We start from the raw sequence: 18,838 nt of genomic DNA on the forward strand, positions 1-18,838 counted from the left end.
GCACATAAAAAGTTGCAAAAGGGGTCTTAGAAGTTGTTGTTAAAGTGATGGCGTTTTGTCACTTACACAGAGGTGACTTTTATGTTAATGTTCATTCATGATGGATCATTTACAGAAAGAGACATTATAATTTGTGATATTTGGCAAAGACGGAGAAAGAAAACATCAGTGAGGATTTTAAAAAGATTTTAAAACTTGTTTTGCTGTTGAAGTCTTAATGAATGAGCATCACTCTCTAGCGCTCCTCACAGTGAACCCACTGATACTACATTTTAAATTTCTTAAAGAACATCAGTACTAAGTCAAGAGGTTGTGACATGTAGCATGACAAGCTAGTGTGGCTGTAAACAGAACTACATTCCCGCTCTGTAGCGTCTGCCTGATTGCTGTCTTTAGTCTCTGGGTACAAGCTAACATGAACAAACTCTAAATAATGAAGGAATGTGTTTATGTCATTTATATCCTGTTATGATGTTGAATGTTAAACATGGTCAAAGTTCCAAATTTTGAGGTGAACGTGCTGTGTGTAGAAATGCTCCCTGCAAGACAAAAGTCAGGGCTTCAACCTGCTCTGAATGGTTCATTTGCAAAGTTACCTCAACTTCCTCTAATTGACGTCAGATTGTTTGTGCATGCCCAAAAACGACCATCTGTTCTGTAGCCTTGCCTGCTAAGGTTGTTGCTGAGGTGTTTCCATGTGTTGTTCACATTGTCCACTCTCATATTTAAGATCTGATTCAACTCCAATATGTACAGATATATTTGAGAAGTTGACATTTGGAGTAAAGAAGGAGAAAAAGATGTGAAATCCTGCTACCACAGATTGTTTACATAGCGTCTGGAGATGGAGGAAGCTCAGGAGGGGGGCCTGAAAGAGACAGGAGCTAAAATGGCCTGTTTCAGACAGAGGCTGAACTGAGGAGCCGCATAAAGGGTCAGTATAAGATAAATAAGGAGTTTTTAACTGTAAATCACACAAAGATATTCCACTAGAGCCCCAGAATATAAATACTGAACTGTAAATGTGCAGAATATGTCCTCTTCAATAGTTTTTGGACAACATTGGAGGTCTATGACACAGAGGGATAAGATATATCAGATGTTGGATACACACACAATGCTTGTTAGTAAATCAGTTCATTGTTGGTTTGTCTCTGCATGGGATTTGTTGACAATAAGAAAAATATAGAAAATCACCAGTCTTATCCTTTAAATTAGCCAAACTGAATGGCACTAGTGAATCCATTAATCACAATTATTTCCATTAAAATCAACTGATTTCTCCGTTTTAAATGCCTCCTCCTCTTCTTTCTCTCTGTTTCACACAGACCTCACTCAGAGTATTCTTCCTCTCTGTGGGGTCATAAAGATGAGTTGACTTGTTCTCAACACATCCTCTCATCAGGTCCAGTTTTATTCCCTCTGCAGGACTTTTCAGGCATCACTCCATCACTTCCTCCATCTCTAACTATCTCTCCTCCATCCATCCACCCATCATCTTTTCTCTCTCTCTCTCTCTCCTGTTTTGGCCAGCTGTGGATATTTCCTGGAGTTTTTTTTACTGCGATCCAAACCTCTCTCAGTCATTGCTGAGGCTTAATCCCCCTGATGATGTCACTGCGGGCCGATCATGGCTCTGTTTTGTCTAAAAAAAATTACAGTGCGGGGACCGAGGTGATCACTGTAACCGTGTGTGTGTGTGTGTGTGTGTGTGTGTGTGTGTTTGGGAAAACATGTTTGAGAGAAAGCCAGGACATGTGTATGTGTGTCTGTGTAATCTAAAGCAGTGAACTGGTTTCTTTTCATCTCAGTGACCGTTTTGATTTTGACAGTTTTTCAGAAAGTGAGGTTCAGAGTATTTTCTTTGTTCAGCGGCCCGCTCTCTCTCTCTCTCGCTCACCGCGAACACGGCCCTCACAAATACCAATGCAATTAGTAATTTTCCACTTCTTTAATGTCTTATGCTCTAGATTGATCACATATGTTTGTGAACAGACAGTCCTGATGAACAAGTGAAGCCGAGGTTACCAGTTTAAAGGAGCAATAAGTAATATTTTGTGATCTACTGTACAAAATGAACTTTGTATATCTGAGGTGTGCTTGATAATCAATAACTAAATACTATGTTGACATTGAGGTTTGCCCACATCATAACATTTCAACTTGTAAACATCCAGAGATTTAAACAACATCCTCTCAAACTAAACAGACAAACTAAATAATGTCAGTGACCCATAAAATTTTCAATGTCTTTTACACCTCACAATACGAAACCTATGGAGAGTGAATGACATATTGATCATTTAGTCATTCTTACCAATAGTGGCACTAAAAAAAAGTTCCCCTCCAGACATGTTTTAGGACATAAAAATACTCCGCGTGGAATAATATCATATTGGCCCAAATATAAGATGATATTTTATTTTCAAAATTACATTTAAAAAAGTGGGAGTCATCTATTATTCAAGGACGAGATAATTACGATTTCAAAACATCAGATATTCTTTTGGAATGGAGAGAGTACCGCTGTAAAAGCAGCTCCTACAGAGAGTGTTGCATTATGGGTTGCTGTAGCCTTAACGTTGCTAGGCTAACAAATTTCTTCCAGTCTTTTTATAGTGTTTGGTTAGCTCAGTTTGACCTGCATGAGTTTCTGAAGGCTCATGTCACGTGTTTTTCTGCCATGGAAGAAATAAATTCATGACGAGTGAAAACAAGTCGAAACTGTCTTCTGACTCAATAGTCTGTCAAGCAGCCAAGAATGACTGCTGTCACAGACGATGAGGAGCCAAACAGCCCGTTAGAGAAAATAATTTTGACTGCTTCCAACAGTCTGACAGGAAAGGGAATGTGAGATTTACGTTTTGCTTTAATGATATTATTTCACTTTTACGAGAGAAAAGTCTTCACGGACGAGGACTCTCTTCTCACTGTCTGCTAGAAATGTTCAGATATGTTTATGTACTGCTAAATTGTTTTCCCAATTACGTTGCGTCAGCAAACATTATCTCTGCCTGGATTATGTGCACAGGTAACGTTTTTTCGAATGAAGCTACATTTATATAATCACTCTGAAGTTGGTGGGAGGAGGTCGGGATGGATGGGGCGTTTACAAGATGCAGGACTCTGACAGCTGAACGTAATTTCATGGTTGCCTGGGATTAATAGTATCTCAGGGAAACTTTCCCTACAGTTTAACGAGTGTGAAAGTGTGTTTTTTACAAAAACAATCTTTTTTATAAAAACAGCTGTTGGAAAAGGGGGGTTGTAGTAGAGCTGAGATGTGATCACATGATCAAATTGATGCCTTTTCTGCAGCGTTGATGCATGTTTTATGATTTCTGTTTGTTTTTATTTTTCTATAAAGCACTTTGCAACTTTAAGAAAACTGCTATATAAATAAAGATTTTTGTTATTGTTATTATATTGTAATGAGCAACAACGTGCTCTTCCAGCAGCCCTCTCAGGCCGTAATGTTCATTACATGCCACAATGAGTTTAACTAACGGAGTTTAGTCACAAACCTGCTACTCACAGGAAATGAGTGATCATATTCCTCTTACAAAGACTGTTGCTACGTTGCAGTTTATGTTTCTCCAACACAACCAGTGCAACAGATGATCTGACGCGACTCTGTTCGCTGCTGTTTGTGTTGCTAATGACACACCCACACTCGAATGATCTTTTAAGGTTCCTGTGAGAGGTTTGAGAGGAATGATCCAGGAACATCATTCCTGAAGAAGATGAGGTGTTAGAGTCTCTCACATGGTTTCAGACACTCACACAGCTTCAGTCTGTTTCATGCTTGAACAAAATGCCAAAATGAATCTAATAATCTTCTGGTAACAGTCAAACATACAGCTTGTTTTCTAACTTTTTAGTCCGAGTGGAGATGATTTATGGGACACCAGACAGAAACCTTTTAGTCAACACTGTTCATAATATTATAAAGAACTTCAAAGGTGTTTTTATTACTGCAAAAAGCTCACTACAGCCCTCCCTCCACCTGAACCTGCTCCCCTCACTGTAAACATGCTGTAAAATCAGTCTTATATAAACCTGTTTCCTCCAGTCGGAGTCAACAGCAGTCTGTTTGCAGTGTGATCATGTTTTGGCAGTAGGTATTATTATATTGACTATTGAGCACAGTTGAGAACAGTTTAATGTTGAGCTGAACCATTTTGAAATATTATTAACATCAGGATGTTTGTAGTAGATTCCACCTAATACATATAAATTTGTTTTGTGGGTTATTTTAAACTCAGATTATTCTGTGTTTAGCCTCTAAATCTGCTTGATAATGACTCCAATGTCGATGTTTGCTGCGAGCAGCTCTAGTTTTCCTTTTTGTAGTGGCTTTTGAACCTGACTACTTTTTATGTTGAGCTTCTTTTTTCAAATTTTATGATTTTATTGAATTTTCCTTTTATTGTTTATATATTGCATAGATGTAATTTCACCTCCTTGTTATGTACAGTATGTGTGACTTTTGGGGGTGGCTGTGGCTCAGGAGGTAGAGCGGGTTGTCCACTAATCAGTAGATCGGCGGTTTGATTCCTGGCTCCTCCAGTCCACATGCCAATGTGTCCTTGGGCAAGATACTTAACCCCAAATTGCTCCTGATGGCTGTGCCATCAGTGTATGAATGTGTGTGAATGGTTAGTTTCCTCTGATGGGCATGGTAGCCCCTGTACCCATTCAGTGCGTGAATGGGTGAATGTGATTTGTAGTGTAAAAGTGCTTTGAGTGGTCGGAAGAATGGAATGGATCCTGGGGTGGAGGTGGGGCTTTTGAAATGCTATGACAGTGTCGGCATAAGTAGTGTGAGCAGTGTGGCAGCAGGCATGTAGCAAAGTGTGAACAAAGCACTGGCGACTTAAGTATGTGCCATGATTATGAGGGTGTGTTGTATATACAGTATGTTGCAGTGAGGGGAGTATGGCATGTGAGTGGAACTGCGACTTGAGTTGTGCTGCCTGAACTAATTCACAGGCTTCACTTCATTTATTACATATTTCCCAAGAAATTCAAAAAATTTAAAAGAGAACACAGTTCAAACAAGACTCACCTCACAAAATAATAATAGTAATACAAAATGTGAATTTATCACAAACATTTCACATTTTTCACATGTGGAACATCATTTCACAAGTGAAAAATGAACATACATGTGGGTTTCAGATATTTTACACATCCAGCTGTTAAAAATGAAAAGGACTTATAGAAGTCTGGCTTATTTGTGTAATAAGGTTACACTTTAGCCATCAAATTGTTGTTCTTGTACTTTGGCATTTTGATGTGGGTGTTATTATTATTATTTATTTAAATTGTGGTAATGATGGATTTCAGGATATTATTGTTTAGTTCTATGTTGAATGTCTTGTGCTTCTTTGTGTTTGTCTTTTAACATTTTGGGACCATGCTGGAAATAAGCGTTTAACATGTTAGCCCTTGGGTTTTTTCACATTTGAAATACTTGAAATTTTAAATTACGATTTATATGATCCACTGTTGAGCAGGTAGTACAGGTACAGTGGGTTTTTAGAGCTTTTCCTCTGAAAACAGCTGCCTGTTGCAGCCAACGCTATGACATAGCGTTGGCTATGGTGATATGTTTGTCACCAAAACATACCACCATACTGATTAGAGAGCTAGGTAGAACTTTCTGGCATGGTGTAAAGCTGTTTTGAATTATACTTAAAAGACGGTCTGCTTTGTGTTGATTTGTAATTATACATCTGAGTGTACAAAAGTGACATATGGAGTTCCCCAAGGCTCCATTCTGGGGCCTCTTCTGTTCAACATTTAATGCTCCCACTTGCTCATATTATGGAAAACAACAAAATATCTTACCACAATTATGCAGACAACACAGAGATTTACAAAACTGAAAAAGCAGGTGACAAGTGCATTGAACAAACAGTTTCTTCAAATTTAAGATGTGCTAGTTGTTTTCCTTTTTTATTCATTTGTTTTTTCTTACATTTTTCGTGCTCTCTTCAGGCATTTAAATTTTACAGCTGAAACTGTATTCAGGTGTGTTTTTGAAACATTTGATGCTGTTGGCTTCCACAGAGCAGAGGAAAAACCTTAAAAAAACAGTTTCGATAATGAAAGGAAAATTATAAATACACACACACACACACACACACACAGTGAGGATATTTTAGACTTGGTATTTTCATCACCACAAGTAGTCAATATTCTTTTCTGTGGAATAGAAGAATATGTTGTTGCCATCTTGAGACTCCCTGGAGGGTACTTAGAATTTAACAGCAGATTTTATAGTGTATTATATGTTTTATAGGTTTTTAGTTATAGTGTTTTATAGTTTGTCATGAAATGAGCCTGGAAAGAGGTTTTGCTGTACAGATCTCAGTTTTGGACCCTTGATTGATTTATTATTATTATTATTATTATTATTATTATTATTATTATTTTATTTTATTTTATTTTTTTTTTTAACTGGATTTACCAGGGAAATGATTTACTCCCTCGGTGATACATCACAACTCATTTATTTTGTTCTCTATGTTTTCTTATCTGTTTCTTATGTGTTTGTGGTGAATTAGTCATGTAAACATGGAAAGGCACTTTGCCCTTAAAAACAACATCCAGTGTGCCAAGTCTGTGAATCCTGCTGTGATTTATGGTTGTGGTACCCGGATATGTCCTCTGAGACTTTAGGTCAATTTCATACATCTATGATCCATCATGGAAATGTCAGACTGTTCTTTTTCTGTCATGGTGAATTTTCCCACCGAATAAAAAGCTAAAACCCCAGCACCTGTGCAGTTTTACCATCGTCCAAGGGCTTAAAATCATTTTACACCAAGTTTTATGAATTGTATGGAGACTGGACATAATTTGTGCCAATATTCAGTTTTAAATTTGGGAAATTACATCTCTTTTTTCATGTTTCCTCCAAGATTTTTTTCCTATAAGGATGAAAAATATGTCGATCCTTCACTGATGATGTTAGAAATTGATCCAGCAATGTATACTTTAGTTTTAACATTAGTGACTGCATTATTCTGACATTATTGGAGATTTTGGCTTAACATCAGTGCCTTTTACTGATTACTAGCATTTTATTTAATTCGTTTTTAGTGAAATGTGTGTTTCTATACCAAAAGCCTCTAAAAACAGAGATTGCACCTTAAATTTTCTACAAGTGTGTTCAGGGAAAATATTAAAAAAAACAATAATAGTGTTTTGGTAGAGTCCTCTATTATATATTATTCCAAACCTACACATTTTGCAAGACTGAAACACTGGCATCATATATTGTAACTTACCTTTGTGTCACTATTATATCTTTAGTTTTATGATAAAAAGATTATTTCAACACAAATTGGTGTATCAAGTTTTGGCTTTAAAAGGATAAGACGGGCGATTCTCTATATTTTTCTTATTGTCAATAAATCTCATTTGCAGAGCCAAACCCACAATGAACTGAGTGTGTGTATCCAAAGTCTGAGATATCTTATTCCTCTATGCCATAAACCTCTGTTGTTGTCCAAAAACCATTAAAAACATGTCAGTGAGCCACACCACTGCACTGGGTGTTCCTTCATTATGAAGAGTTTGGTCACGTTAGTTTGTTTAGAAATGGCTCCAAAGACTAATAACAGTGATCACGTTTTCAGTCTCCAGAGAGTCACAACTTCTTGACTTTGTACTACATTGTACTTTTCTCAAAGAACTTTAGTACAAAGTCAGGAGGTTGTGACATTTGTTATATCTTACGCAGAACTACTCTCCCAAGGCGCAGAGGACTAAGATATATCAGGCTTTGGATACACACACAATACTTGTTAGTAGATCAGGTCATTGTTGGTTTGGCTCCAAACATTGGCTCCAGATTTGTTAACAAGGATAAAAAGATAAAATCGCCAGCTTTATCCTTTAAAGGAGCAGTGAAAATCCTCAGACACCATCTTCCTAAAAGTGCTTTTATAATCAATATTTGTGTCGGAAATAATTGCTGGAGCTGCCATCTTTTCAAGGACTTTGACGAAATTTCATGGACAGTTTTCACTCTTGTTGTCATGGAAGATAAAATAAAGAATATGGTGCTGCCACTCTAAATAAAACCCTGATCCAAACACAGGATTTATTTTATCTATGAAATATGTTTGTCATTTTCTTGCAACTTGATGAAAAGATCCCTGAAGAAGAATTCTGGACTTATTATCTAAATGTCAAAAGTCAGATTGTTTTCCTTTAATCATTTGAGGGAGTAGAGGTTGTTTAAGGTGATGCACAACTTTTTCATGATTCTATCTGCAGAGCTCATCTGTCATTCTTTGAAACTCCCTGAGGGTCTTGTGCAAATCTCAAGCACAGTTTTAAGTAGGCTGTCATGCATGCTTCTCCATGTTCTCAACATGATTTGGCAGATGAGAATTTCGCCCCTCAGTGACCTGGACTCTGGGACAGCAAGGACTCTGTGAGAACAAACTTCTGGTCGTTTTGGTGCTGTGCCACATCTGCTGGCAAATACATCTGCTGTCTAAATCATCTTAAGAAATGCATTTGTTTGTGTGTTTGTCTGCCTCTCTGTTGTCCTGTAGATTGTAAAATTAAAACTGGATCAGCGCCTGAATTTAGATGAAAGTTCTGGTCTTTATGTGGATCTGAAGTCACATCTTTCGAATAAAGACTTTTGAACTTTGGGCGAAACCTGGCTGTGCAGTTCAGGCTTTTAAATAAGATCTTAAAATTCATTTTTTGGGCTCTCCTTTATTGTTTATGTATTATCCTTTAATGTAGGATGTTTAACTCTACTGTAATTTTGTTTTTTCTTTTTTAAATCTTTCTAAAAAGTGAGGTGTTAATGAACATTTACACAATTATTCTTATTACATAACATCTTGTGTATATTAAGTACAGTAGTGTGAGTGCACAAGTGTTTTTGGCCCCTTAAAAATACATCAAAATGAATGGCAGAAAGACAAAGAAGCCAAGTTTCCATTCAAATGTAGCACACATTTTGACCGAATTTCCAGAAAAATTGGCAAAAGAACATGTGAAATAATGCTTGTTTCCATCTACTACTGTTGTTTGAATATCAGGAGATAGTAGAAGAAGAGGACACAACGAGATGACGTCATTAAAAGAGCAGCAGTCAAAGCTCAAATGATAGAAAACCATGTGGAAAATGTGATGAAAATATGACATTTCTGTTTGTTTCATGTATTAATTTGAGGAACTTTACAGTCTCCTCATTGCTCTACACAGATCTGATGTTTTCAGCCCTTCATTGATGTTTAAGTCAAGTGCTTCATGTGTGTCATCATTTATTCACTAAATCTGTATTTACTAATATTTACTAATTTTACACCTCTGACAAGTGTAAAAACTTTTTACTTTTCCACTCAGGATTTTTTATGCACAAATTGAAAAAGAGCATAAAAGCAGGTAGATGGAAACACCTGCCGTCATCTACAGGAAAAGACATTAAAAGCTAAATGACATCTTGCAGGGAAAATTTGAACCTTCCTTGGAAAGACATTTGTTTGCTTTTTTATAATGTCAGTGTCCGTCTTGGCTTCCGTGTTTTTATGAGTCAACCGGCGTTGTTTTTACATCAAGTACTGACTTTCAGAACCAGGACACTTTTAGCCCACATATGGACCATATAGCCTATTAAATTCAAGAGCTGACTACCCTTCTGGACCTTATCATCTGATCAAAAAAGGCCTACAGATGTGTTCAAACTGAATGCAACGTATAGAAATGACAAAAATGCAAACACATGAACAGACATGGATTTATAGAGATGATAACCTGATGTGAAAACGTTTTGTTTATTCTGAAGCTGTATGCTATGTCATGATTTCATGTAAGTGGAAAGACAAGAGTCAAATGTTTAGATTACTGTACCTGGCTGGTAAAGGTGATGTGGTAGGCATCATACTGGATGGGAGGTGGGGTCCAGAGCAGAGTGACGGATGTGTCTGTGATCGCTTTGGTGCTCAGCTGGGAAACCCCTGACATGACTGCAGAGAGAAAGAGAGAGAAAGTCAAAAGACAAAGAGACAGAGACATTATAAGCAGTGTGCCCAAACTTTAGAGTGGATGCTTTTAGAAACTCACAATAATTGTTTTTTAACCTTAATAATATAGTATATGAAGAAAGTCTCTTTTCTGTGTGTTTTTATTGGTATTTAACTCTGCCTGCTGTACACAGTCCCCCCTCTCAGTTCAGGCTACTTGGTTCCTTCCAGCTAGAAAACTCTACGCAGTATCAGCAGAGCTCATCAGGGTTGCCAGGTCTGCGGTTTTCCTGTGGAATTGGGCTACTTTTGAAGTGTTGAATTTTCTTGTCTACTGGTTGGGTGGATGAATAATATCTATAAAGAAAAATCCATATTTCAAATGAAATAATTTAATTATACCCAAATTCTACCAAACTGACTGTAGATCAGCAGGTACATACATGCCAACACGCCATCCAAGTACACACACGACATGCTGTAATGCTCTCTGCTGCCTGCCTCTCGATCTCATCTCTGGGAAACTGCTTTTAATGCTGGCATGCTAAACATTTATGGTGTTACTTGTTAGATATTACCATATATTTGGCAATGATAGCAATACTGTTGGATTTTAAAAGCAGTGTATACGTTTTGGTAGAGGCATATTATGAGTTCTGGTATTGGGCTTGTTTTGACTGGCCATTGTGCTACTTTTGTCACACTGACCTGGCAATGCTTACTGGTAACAACTTAGTTTGGTGTGAGTATTAACATTGTGAAACTGTGAAACCCCTCAAAAAACTGACTACATGATGCCCCTGATTATAAGTTATTAAGTTTAATCTGTCAGTATGTGCAAAATTAAATAATTATGGACAATAAGTAAGGCAATATTTTGATTAACATGTCTTCAATGATTGCCTATAGAGAGCCAAGTAAAACCAGAATTTCCTGTTTCTGTTCCAGCAGTCAAAAAAAAAGAAGAGAAAGACCTAATTCAAAACCTTGGTGACAGTGGTAACACAATGTAATTGCAATGTAAATATCTAAACATCCAATCTAACATAACCATACTTGGTATGTTGTTAGTATGTTGTGTTGTTTGACAAAGATGGCCAAGATGTGCTGAGTCCATGGCAGAGGTGAGTGTCTGTGGTTAGTTCATACATATCTGGGAAATATACTGCATGTATTCACCTTGCTGAGAGTAAGATGAGAAGATCAATGTCACTCTAATATCTGTAAAGTAAATATGAATCTAAAGCATGCAGGCGGTTAGCTTAGCTTAGCACAAAGACTGGAAACAGGGGAAACAGCTAGTCTGGTTCTTTACAAAAAATACAAATATGAAGATGAGGATCGGTCATATTATCTTTCATGTTCTCAACATTGCATATGCATCACTCCTCTACATAAACTGCACTTCGTTAAACCACACGTAGAAACATGAAGCTGGCAACACAAAGCTCTCAGCCTGGCAGAGTCGACAGCTGATGTATGACTGCACACAGTGAAGGCATATGCGATAATAATTCACAGATTTGTTTTACTGCACAAGTCTCTCATAAAATTAGAGCTGAAAAATTCACTGCTCAGTGGGTAACTGTGAACATGACATCATGTTCCCGTTAGCAATTACCAAAATCCAACATGCACTTCAAACACACATTACACTAAGAAAGAAACAGACATGTAAACCTTGTGGCTGAGTACCAAACACACACATACATACATACAGGTGCATTTAGAAACACAACATTTACAAAAATTTCATGAAAATGACAGATAAAGAAAACACAAACTCAGTTTTTTTCCAATCCACTACTTTTATGGGAAGACTCCCAAGAGGTTGAAATAGGATTCAAAATCAAAACAGCAGCAGCAACAACAAAATAAAAGCATTTTAAAGATGCTTCCCACTCAATTATTACTTTTATTAGGTTTTGTTCTCTCAGGGAGACTGTAGTCAGGGCCATTAAGGATACATAGAGCTCAAATTCTTATTATCTTTGATATTTTACACATTCACATATTTTTTCTGTAAATTTGGTAATTATAGCAACCTGTTGGATGTTCAACAATTAGGAAATTTAAACATGGTGGCGATTCAATTCACCTTTCCCCAAGCCTTGCTTTCCTTACTTAGCCTACTGTTGCTATATTACTGTTGTTGTTACAGTCTAGCACTGCAACATAAGCAGTTTACAATGATGAATGGTGGCAGATAATTCTGGATTTGATGATCAATTTTTGATCATTTCTAGCCAGCGACTGTCAATCTTGCCAGCTGAAATTAACAGGGTTGCAAACTATTTTCAATTGAAAGTAGTTTTTTTGCTAGATGCTTTTTTGGAAAACATTGCTAAAGTTGTCTTAAAAGTTGCCAAATCTAGTAGGAAAGTTGGTAAGTTGGCAACACTGAAAATTAGCTCCATGAGGGGGATAAAAATGTAGCTGACTTTTTAATGTTTCCAGGTGACTCATTTTAAAACAAGTCCCATCTTAAAAATGCACTTGATGGCGATCATGCTTAAGGTTATTAAAATTCATCTTGATGAGTAAATTAATGTATGAACCATGATGTCATGGCAATCCATCCAATAATTTGAGATATTTTATGAAAAAACAAAAATGTCAACTTCATTTATGAACATGCTGCTAGCATGTCAGCCTTTAGAGAATGTTATCTTTTTCAATATGCCCATTTTTTCACCTCTGCCAGGCATACCATTTTTTTGGCAGTTTGTTTGAATCTCTGGAGTCTCCATTCAGATATTTTTACACAATTCTAAATGTGCATAAAAACAGGTGTCTGGAAACATCCTGCCCATTTATTTCACTGTGTCTTCCTCTGTGGGACTCCAGATTGTGGGACACCCCACCATCCACTCCAATCAGTGGTTGGTTAAAGTTGAGAAAACACTTAACACACATGCCTATCATGCGTCAGCCACAGACCGCACAGAAAAACATTACTCAGCAGGGTGATTTATGGGCAGCAGGTCTGGATCTTGCTGCTCTGTTAATGAAACAGTTCTGTCACTGGAATCCCTGCAGCTTGAACCAGATCCAAACTGACAGGCTAATACGCTAACGTAGCCTGGCAACAACAATGTCAACAAAAACAACAACAAAACAGTCTGAAGAGGAAAGCAACGTGACTGATTCTGCAAATAATGATGATTAGCAAAGCAAATGGAAATTTCCTTAATACTGAAAGTGTTTGTCAGGGAAGAAATAACAAGATATTTGAGATGGAAATGCAGCTGTTGAATAAATCACGACAAACACTCACCATGACTGACCCAACAAGTGATTCAGTTTCAAAGCAAAGAATTTGAAAAGTGGTGATCCGAATCGTCATCCGTAACACAAACCTACCAGAAATGACAGACTTTCTGTTTTTTTGATTGTTTTATGCTCAAGCATATTACAATGATTATACTATATGGGAATATATATGCAGGCTCTGCTAACATACTGTACCAAACATATAAAGTGTTCTCAATAAAGTTATAAACCATTAACCCACATGGGGGGAAAAAATGTGATGCTAGAAAGGGATATTTCAAAAAAGGCAAAAGTGGAAGAAACTGGTGGTTTTACAGGCTAAATTCCAGCTCGCTACATGGTCTTTGACTCAGCTGGCAAACCTGCTAGCTGTTATTTCCTGATACCTTTACCTGCTCCTGATGATGGTTTTGAAGTAAAAGCAAGATTTGCAAAGCTTGAAACTGCATAGTTTGTTTTTTTTTGGGGGGGGGGGGGGGGGGGGGGGGGGTGAACTTATCTCACATAAAGTGTATTTATAGGACATTTTGATTCACCTGTCTTGGATAACTTAATAACTAAGTTTAGCAGTCACAACCTTAAAGACACAATGATACAGTATTTAGTTTTGGCTCTGGATCTCAGTGACTTAATCGTGATACAGGGCTAAAATAGTTTGGTGCCTGACCGCATACAGCTGTAAAGGTCATCACAAGAATCTTATTGGATCTTATTGGATTATTTCTTATTGGATTATGATATAGAGCCAATATAAAGAAATCAAGACAGGTGTCACATGAGACCTTTTAGCAGACATGGTGGTCAAGTGATCTCCATCCTATGATCCAGGGATTTGTTGCCAAGGCAAGTGAAAAGGGAGTTACAAGGGAGTCAGCCTAAACAAGATGAAATAAGTGTGAATGACCCTTTTAGTATACATAAGTTAAGCAAAGATACTCAGCTGGAAAAAACAGGACAGAAGACAAAATACACAGGCTTTCCTCCACATTAGGGACAAGGCTGACGGGGCTACAAATAAGAACTTTTGTTTCTTTAGCATAAAGCTATGAGAAATTATACATTTTTTTATGTTAATTCTTCAGTTTACATGACTGAATTAAAATTTTGTAGTATAAACATGTGTATCATCTGCATACAAAATAGAACTCAAAATACAGACTTGGGTATGCCACAGGTCAGAGTTACAGATGAGGATGCGGAATTAGAGGAGAGATATTTGGACATTTGGCTGCACAAGAGCACAAGGTACTTTGCTACATAGAGTATGTAAGATGCTGCATTAACATTACTAACTAAGTGTGAACTGTCGAGATATTTTTGGTATGCCTGAATGTTAACAAATGCATTTCTTGGTTTCTTCTTCATCCAAGTTGATAGAAATGCATCCAATTTAGCATTTCCTGTTTGTGAGATTTGAGAACTCGACATAAAGTTTGGTTTATAGTTGGATAGAGCAACTGTTAGAAATCCTTTGTTTCACTTATGGATATTTCTACATCAAACTATAACTACTTTGACGACCAGTTTTGATTAAGGATTCAAATGACACTGATCAAACCTTCACTCTACTTTTAACATTAAACCTGCAGTGTGGAACTTTTACATATAAATGAACGTCTGTTACATTCAAGCCCTTGTTCACACAATACTGATTAAGACTATCATTGCCAGATAAATCTCTGTATTTCACAGTATTCCAGAGTTTTTAATCTGGTGTCGGGTTTTACATTCCTGTGCTGGCCAAATGAATGCATAAATCCAGACTTCCGCTGGCCAAGCTGGCTAACTTGAATGGTGATAAAATAATTTAATCATGCAGATCTTCTAGAGTTTCAAAATGCTATTGGACAGCATGAATCATAGTGAAACGAGTCATTTCGCTGGCGTTGTGAGATGCTCAAAACAATTTATCCACTGTTTTACAGCCGCAACAGTAGCGACAAAGTAGGCTATGGCAGAGCCTATGACAGTGTTTTTGTAATTACTCTCACTGCCAGAAAGGGGAGACAAAAGACCCGCACTCCAGCTTTAATTCTGTCTGGTAGCAGACACAGGACTTCAAAATGGAGGAGGGCCTGGTTTAGGGCCTGTATAGATGTGTGTATCTGTTTGTGTAAGTATATGTGGGGATATATGAAGAGAAGTCATGCATAGAATGTACATATATGTGTATATATATGACTGTTTGTAATTTGTATGTATTACATTTCTCATGGGAGACATCAACATGTGTAGACTGTGAAAACAAATATCTCACCCAGGACAGTGAAGACTATCCATGTGGTGGATTTGACTCACCGGTATCACAGTTGGGTCCGGTCATCCCCTCCTCACACTGGCTGCAGTCTGGTCCGGTGAACCCACGCCGGCAGACACACTTCCCTTTGACACACCGTCCTTTGTTGTTGCAGTTATTGGGACAAGCTTTGGCGGCACAGTCTGGTCCAGCAAAGCCCACATCGCAAACACACTTCCCATTCACGCACTTCCCACGGTTGCTGCACTTGTTAGGACAAGCCTTTTCGGAGCAGTCCTGGCCAGCGAAACCGTCATCGCAAACGCATTGTCCGTTAACACAGCGCCCCTTGTTGTTGCAGTTACCTGGGCAGGATTTCTCAGAGCAGTCGTCACCGGTGAAGCCACTGTCACACACACATTTACCATTCACACATCTGCCACGGTTGTTGCAGTCATTAGGGCACGTTCTTTCAGAGCAGTCCGAGCCGGTGAATCCATCATCACAAACACACTGTCCGTTAACACAGCGCCCCTTGTTGTTGCAGTTACCGGGGCAGGAGATTTCAGAGCAGTCAGCACCGGTGAAGCCGCTGTTGCATACACATTTGCCATTCACACATCTTCCACGGTCGTTGCAGTTGTTAGGACAGGCTTTCTTTGAGCAGTCCGGACTGGTGAATCCAGGATTACACACACACTGTCCGTTGACGCAGCGCCCTTTGTTGTTGCAGTTTCCAGGACAGGATTTGTCTGAGCAACTGGGTCCTGTGAAACCACTGTCACACACACATTTACCATTTACACATCTGCCCTGGTTGTTGCAGTTGTCAGGGCAGCTTCTCTGCAAGCATTTGGGACCGGTGAAGCCAGGATCGCACACACACTGTCCATTCACACACTTCCCGTTGTTGTTGCAGTTTCCTGGACAGTTGGAGTCACTGCAGTCCAGCCCACTGAAACCAGGGAAGCAAACGCACTTGCCATCCACGCAGCGACCCTGGTCACTGCACTCATTGGGACATTCGTCAATTTTTGGCTTAATGGAGCACCCTGCACCTGGAGGGGAGGGAGGAAAGAGACACATCAAACAGGTCTTTAAAGGTGGTTTGCCTCCTACAAGCTGATAAAACACTTCAACTTTTTGATCTTAATGAGAAAACATGTGTTTCTGTCCATTTTTTTGTGCATTGTTAATTTGAGCATAAAAAAAACGGAGTGGCAACGTGGAAAATTCTCGTAAAATCTCGAAACATCGCAAAAAAATTTTGTGTGGCAAGCAAATGTAAACAGACATAGTGAATAAATGATGATGTACATGAAGCATATGACTTAAATGTCACTCAAGCTTCCACTTAAGAGACGAAAACATCAGATCTGTGTGGTTCCTTAAATATTTCCATCATGTTTTCTACATGGTTTTCCAAGATTTGAGCTTTGACTGCTGCTACTCTTCTTCTGGTTTAATGGCACTGACTGGAGAAATAGCACCACCAACTGTTTATCTCCTAATATTCACACAGCAGCAGTGGATGGAAACAAGTATTCATTTGAATTTTATTTTGCCATTTTTCTGGAAAATCTGTTAAAATTTGTGCTACACTTGGATGGAAACTTGGCTGTTGTCTTGTTTTTGAGATATATTATTCATATCTTTCAATATGTGCTAAAGGAAGTTGCTGTGTGCTGTGTGTTCTTTAGCAGATATCTATGACAGACAAGTTTTGCAGAAGGCACAGTCAATCTTTGCCAGCTCCTGCTCTTAGGAGAATTCATTTTTCTCTCTTTGGGCCGGAGATACAGATAAACCCAGGGTAAAAAGTAATTGTTTTAAAATTTCCTTTGTTCCAAGTGCAATAAATGCACTTAATTTGCACTGAACCTAGACTGCACTGCTAAACAGCACTTTATTATGACCACCATTTTAATGGTTTGATACTTTTAATGAACAGTTACATCCTTTTTGTTGTTGTTGTTGTTGTTGTTGTCTGCTGTAACTGTTGTGGTTAATGACCTATGTCCTCTAGTATGTTGTGTCTGTGTTTTTACTGTCTACTGCAAATCAAATTTCCCCTCGAGTGACAATAAAAATCTGAACTGAACTGATATTATTTATTCTCAAGCCTTCCAATTTTCTGCTCTACTTTTTGTGTAACTGGATGAATGTCCTTTTAGCCTGTGATTGGATTAAAAAAATGATCTTAACCACATACATACTGTGTAGTCAGGTGTTGCTTTGGCACTATAGGCACTGATATAGTGTGTTTGAAAAGGAAGGTTACTCTTTACCAAGATGAACAAATCTCAGTAAAAACAAAAAATAAAGTAAAATAAAATACGACTGATTTGTGTTTGTGTTACAGATTGCAATTCACACTGGATTAAGAACACAGACATTGACTGTAACCTTAACCACACCAGCTGCCATGTGCAGAAAGTGTGGAAAGTAAGAGTTAAAAAAAGAAGGCATTTCACTTTAAAAATGTTGTTGAACATATTTTGGGGTTCTTTTCTGGTGGTAGGATTGCTCAGACCTGCCCCACACACTTCAGTAATACCAGCTTTGGTTTGTTGCAGTATATTAAACATGACAAAACTCTTCTTTCATCATCCTGCTTTAGTTTTTCAGGGGTTGCATGGTGGGAGGTGAAGGTAATCCTCTCCAGTTAGACTAACAAAGCCTCGTTCTGACTTATTATCCCCCTGTGTGTGTGTGTGCGTGTATGTGTGTGTTGTTTAGGGCAGGGTGGAGGGAAGCTGCTGAACTGGACTGGGAGGAGATCAGGACTGAGATCACACTGGGCAGAGAGCTGAGGAGGCACACACACGTTAAAATAGAGTTAGCTCATGGTTTGACTGTGCCAGGTTAATAATGTGATCAGTCCTGAGGTCACCTCCACTCTCGTGGAGGATATGAGTGATGGACTGACTGTAACATAAATCTGTCAAAAATGTACATATTATTTATTACATTACTTATGCAATTATAAATTACTACATTTATTCAAGTTATAAACATAAGTATAATTTGGAGGTACTGGTACTTCATTTGAGTATTTTACCATTTTTTACCATTTACTTAAGAACAATTTAACTTGAGTACATTTTTTGGGGGGAGTATTGTGCTTTTTATTCCACTACATTCATTTGGCAGCTACTTACTTTGAAGATTCAGATTTGACATAGAAAACATACATGATTATCGTACAATATATGAAGCATCATTCACAGCATCACAGATTACACTTCACAGTAGTACAATTAGTTAAAATGACTTCCATCTTTTGTACTTAAAGGTACTCTGGCATTTTTACCACTATGGCATCATG

At 38.0% G+C, this 18,838-nt stretch overlaps 1 protein-coding gene across 2 annotated transcripts in view; it reads right to left on the bottom strand.

The window, feature by feature from the left end:
• LOC121913297 (tenascin-like) overlaps nt 1-18,838 on the bottom strand; it is a 66,955-nt gene that overhangs the window by 35,742 nt on the left and 12,375 nt on the right. For both annotated transcript variants that reach the window (XM_042435975.1, XM_042435974.1), the window contains exons 5-6: nt 15,573-16,568; nt 9,889-10,004 (exon numbers count right to left, since the gene is read on the bottom strand). In XM_042435975.1, the coding sequence (XP_042291909.1) occupies nt 9,889-10,004; nt 15,573-16,568 (1,112 nt within the window). The remainder of the gene's footprint in view (nt 1-9,888; nt 10,005-15,572; nt 16,569-18,838) is intronic.

The sequence above is a fragment of the Thunnus maccoyii genome, chromosome 15 (genome assembly GCF_910596095.1).
Source record: "Thunnus maccoyii chromosome 15, fThuMac1.1, whole genome shotgun sequence".
In the NCBI taxonomy this organism is placed as follows: Eukaryota; Metazoa; Chordata; class Actinopteri; order Scombriformes; family Scombridae; genus Thunnus; species Thunnus maccoyii.